Genomic DNA, 5,000 nt, shown 5'->3' with positions numbered 1-5,000 from the left:
GAGATGTGTTTTTTTTGTGAGTGCATATGGACCTGGTAGTGAAAAAAGTGAAGAGGAAATGAAAGCCTATCGGACAGATCTAAATGAGGGTTCAGAGAGTTTTGGGATGGTGTAACAAAAGTGATGTTGGGGGTTTCCATTGCGAGAGTAAGGAATAAGCCAAGAGATGGACTAGTTGGGAGGTTTGGGGTATTGTAAGATTCTTAGTAAAGAGATGATGCTGTAGATGTGTTTAAAATAGAGTTTATGATAGCAGACACAGTGTTTAAGAAGTAAGTCAAGTATAATCATAGAGAGAAAAAAGTAGTTGATAAAGAATTGATGGACACTATTTTTAATAAGGAGAGAAATGGTTATAGTGGACTGACAAGTGAAGTTGTTCAATTTAGGGATAAGGTAAGGGAGCGTGTCGAAGCAGTGGAGGAGAACTTGTATATTTCCAGTTTACAAGGGAAAAGGGAACAAGAGTGAATGTAGTTTTAGAAAGGTCTGTTTCGTGAGTGGGACTGGAAATTCATATAGGAAGATGTTATTTGAAAGGATTAGTAAAGAAACAGAGGGAATGGTTGGGGAGGAGCTGTTTGGGTTCAGGAAAGTTAGAGAATACGTAGGTAACATTTTTGTAGTAAATCAGAATACAAGAATATTGGCAAAATATAAAGATTTTGGGGGGTCTTTATGGGTTTAGAGAAGGCTTTTGATAGGACCGACAGGAAGGTATTGTGGTGGGTATTTCTGATATGTGGAAAAGGGGGAAATGTGTTAAGGGCATTCAAAAGCTTTTACGTTAGTCGGTAGTAGAGCTTCTGTTAGGATTGATAACGAGTTGTTTGAAGTGAAGGTAGGACTGCGCTAGGTTTATGATATATCGCCAATGATGTTAGAGAGAATAGAGGGAAGTGAGAGGTGACGATACTGTGCTTGTGGCCAAGTCAGAGGAGGATGTAAGACAATTAATGAGAAAGTTTGGGAATGTATGTGATGAGAGTAAGTTCAAAATAGATGAGGGTATATGCAATGTAAAAAGTTGTACAAAGGGTGAGTGACAGTAAGTTGGAGACAAGTCTTAACCCATTCAGCTCCGATGACAAGATGTCTTGTCATTTGGTCAAATAAAACAAAAAATCATAAAACACCAAAATGTTTGATCAAACACCAGAAAAATATGACGTCAATCCTCGCTTCGCTCGCAGCGAAGCGAGGACTGACGTCATATTTTTCTGGTGTTTGATCAAACATTTTGGTGTTTTATGATTTTTTGTTTTATTTGACCAAATGACAAGACATCTTGTCATCGGAGTTGAATGGGTTAAAGAAAAGGCTAGAGAAAATGGATAGTTATAATTACCTAGGAGCATGTGAAGAATAGAATGTAGGTTAATTGTAGGGTGAGAGTAGCAAATAACTATTTTTGAGGAATGAAAAATGTCATGAGAAACAAAATTGGGTGCAAAGAGAAAATTAGATGAAGGGGTGATTGTGACTACGACACTGCATGGAACAGAGATTTGGAATCAAAAAGAGGCAGAGAGGAGAAAATTTAATGTGCTTAAGATGAAGTGCTTGAGAAGAATGGTGTACCTTGCAAGGAGGGTTAGGGTGAGAAATGAGGACGTGAGGAGAGTAGAGGTGGAAAGGGAGCTGGTAAATAGGGTTTGGGCATATAGAAAAAATGGTGAGGAGAGGCTAAAAAAAAGAATATGGAGGCAGATGTGGATGGAATGAATTTAAGGAGAAGGTGGAGAGTGAGATGATTGGGTGGAGGGGAGGGCTTGAATAAATGAGGGATGTCTGTTGAGCAGGAAAGAGAGAGGGACAAGAGATAGGTGTGAGGGGAGAATATTGTTGTGAATGCACTATAAATTGAAGCAACTCGAGGGGATTTCCTCTAGTCTTCCCTACTTCTGCCTGAGGGAACGAGGAGAGAGGATTGTTGGGTAAATAAAGCGGCTGGCCCTGCTGTAGGTGTGCTCTGTCTTGCTGTATTGTTTCTAACCCGGAAAATAAAGATAGGAGGGCCCTTCATTCAGAAGTTGCTTAGACAAGAAGGGAAAGAAATGAGAGACGGATAGGTGTGGGATGGTTATGGGTAAGCTCACCGATGGAAGATAATGTCATCAAATCTTTGTATTATTCTCTTACATATTTATTCTTATTTGTTTTTCACTTTATATTCACCTTATTTTTACTTTATATATATGTATATATATATATATATATATATATATATATATATTATATATATATATATATATATATGCATGAGAAATCACATAAACTCGTGATTCTAAATATGCGGAAAAACCACCAAGGAAAAAGAAAAAACTGATGACCAAGCGCTTTCGTCTATTCAGACATCCTCAGGGGTGAGGATGTCTGAATAGACGAAAAGCGCTTGGTCATCAGTTTTTTCTTTTTCCTTGGTGGTTTTTCCGCATATATATATATATATATATATATATATATATATATATATATATATATATATATATATATATATATATATCAGATGGAATGTCCAGCTGAAAAAAAAATCCGACACCTACTTCTCTTTCAATTTAATCGACATGTAAATGCATCTGAGGCAGCCAGTAGCATTTGCGAGGTATATGGAGATGAAGCGATGACTGAAACAACTGCACAAAAGTTGCTTAAAAAGTTTCGCAGTAGCAACTTCAATCTGGAAGATGCACCTCGTTCAGGAAAACCATCAGCTTTCGATGAAGACACCTTAAATCATCTGCTTCACGAAGATCCTCGTCAATCCACAAGAGAGATCGAGCAACCAATAGGATATGATCATGCAACTGTTGTTAGGCATTTACAGAAGATGGGCAAAGTACAGAAACTTAGTGCATCGGTTCCTCATACCCTTAAAGACGACCACAAAAATCAGAGAGTATCAATTTCGACATCATTGTTGTCCAGACATCAAATGGCAACGGAGCAACATTGCTCATTGCTATCCTGTGTAATAGCTGGAGACGAAAAATGGTGCCTGTATGTTAACAAAAAACAGAAAAGGGCCTGAGTCAGTCCCACCAAGCGGCCAAAACCTCGTGTCAAAGCTGAAGTTCATCAAACTAAAGTGTTGCTTTCAGTTTGGTGGGATAAATCTGGAGTTGTTCATTATGAACTGCTACCAAAAAACGTGACAATTAATACAGAGCCGTACTGCCAGCAACTTCGACGTGTCAAGAGAGCAATTGTGGAAAAAAGGCCAGGATCTAAATAACCGAGTTTTGTTGCTACACTATAATGCTCGGCCGCATGTGACAAAGATGACAAAGTCAGCCATCAAAGAGCTGGAATGGGAAGTCTTACCCCATCCGCCCTATTCTCCAGATTTCGCACTAACTGATTTTTTTTTTTTCGGTCATTGTCAAATCATCTATTGAGAATGATGCAGCCATCTTAGCTTTCATTCACGACTTCTTTGCCCAAAAACCAAAATAATTTTACCAAGATGGTATTCGAAGATTGCCGGAACGCTGGAGTAAAGTTATTGAGCAGGGCGGAGACTATAGTGTTGATAATCTATTTTATTTAATAAACAATAAATATTTGTTTTTGCCTTTTAAAGTAAATGTCATGTAAATATTATAGAGAAATTGAATAAAAAATAGAAAATAGAATTAAAAATTGTAGAGTGGAACGAACTTATGCAACAACCTAATATAATGGGAATATGGATTTCAAGTCAGCGATCTTGTGTCAACGATTGATGATATGCTTACTTTAGTTCTAATTAAATATTAAAGCTATATTATGAATAATTATGGATCTATGAGCAAATACTACAAAATTGCATTGCAATTAACACAACTGGACAACTTGCAAAAATAGGAAAGTGCTATCTACGGTTTTGAGACATGGCATTTGTATAACATTCTCTTGTTTTTTATGTGTATGGAACAGTCGAACAAGAAATTCATATTTGGTTCGGAAAATATGGTTTCATAGAAAAGAACTGAGAGAATATATTATAAATAAATCTTTAGTTAATATGAAATTTGGCTTCATCATTACACGTTAAACTCCGTCTGATGATGTAGTTCATGATAACTGTAGATAATGAAGGATATTGTTTTTGATGCATATATTCTAAATTTCCAGATATGACAAAAGAAAACCTTAAAACCGCTTTATTTGAGGTCTTCCCATAAGGTTACTGTCGAAAAAATAACCGATCCAAACATCAATGAAAAGTTCCTCTTACTCTTGTAGCACTAGACGAATTCGGGCTCCTAGCACGGCTCTTACTCACTTATCTCAATTTATTTAACTTGTCTATACTACCAATATATTAATTCATACTTTAAGAACATAAGAACATAGGAATGAAGGAGACTTCAAAAGACCATAAGGCCTACAATAGGCAGCTCCGTATCCATCACCACCTGTTATCCCCATTCATAAAGTTGTCTAATCGTTTCTTAAAACAACTGATAGTTTCAGAGCTTACTACATGGCTACTAATTTTATTCCATTCGTCGACTATCCTATTAGTAAACCAATTCCTGCCTATTTCCTTTCTAAATCTAAATTTGTCTAGTTTATAACCATTACTGCGAGTCCTGCCCTGTTGTTTTAATATGATGACCTTATATGCATCACCCTTGTTAAAGCCTTTGGTCCTCTTGGACACCTCTATTAGATCACTCCACACTCTGCGTCTTTCCAGAGAGTGTAAGTTAAGGTGCCTAAGCCTCTCTTCGTAAGGCAAATTTCTGAGTCCATGTATCATTTTGGTCATTCTTCTCTGTACTGATTCTAGTAAATTGATGTACATTCTGTAGTGTGGAGACCAATACTGTACCGTATAGTCAAGGATGGGTCTAACTATCACTAGATAGAGTTTGATAATTACCTCTGCATTTCTATTCGTTACTGTCCTAGCAATGAAACCTAATGCTCTGTTAGCTTTATTCCTGGAGCTAATGCACTGTTTCCTGGTTTTAATGTCCGGACTCACTAGAACTCCCAAGTCTCTCTCGCAC

At 37.1% G+C, this 5,000-nt stretch overlaps 1 protein-coding gene across 1 annotated transcript in view; it reads left to right on the top strand.

The window, feature by feature from the left end:
• The first annotated feature begins 2,623 nt into the window (after window positions 1-2,623).
• Window positions 2,624-5,000, top strand: part of LOC143037326 (histone-lysine N-methyltransferase SETMAR-like) — a 9,747-nt gene continuing 7,370 nt past the window's right edge. Inside the window, exon 1 of the mRNA XM_076205460.1 lies at window positions 2,624-2,971. Within this exon, the coding sequence (XP_076061575.1) occupies window positions 2,624-2,971 (348 nt within the window). The remainder of the gene's footprint in view (window positions 2,972-5,000) is intronic.

The sequence above is a fragment of the Oratosquilla oratoria genome, chromosome 22 (assembly GCF_046742065.1).
Source record: "Oratosquilla oratoria isolate Oo_2021 chromosome 22, ASM4674206v1, whole genome shotgun sequence".
Taxonomy (NCBI): Eukaryota; Metazoa; Arthropoda; class Malacostraca; order Stomatopoda; family Squillidae; genus Oratosquilla; species Oratosquilla oratoria.
This window is presented reverse-complemented; position numbering and strand designations above follow the sequence as displayed.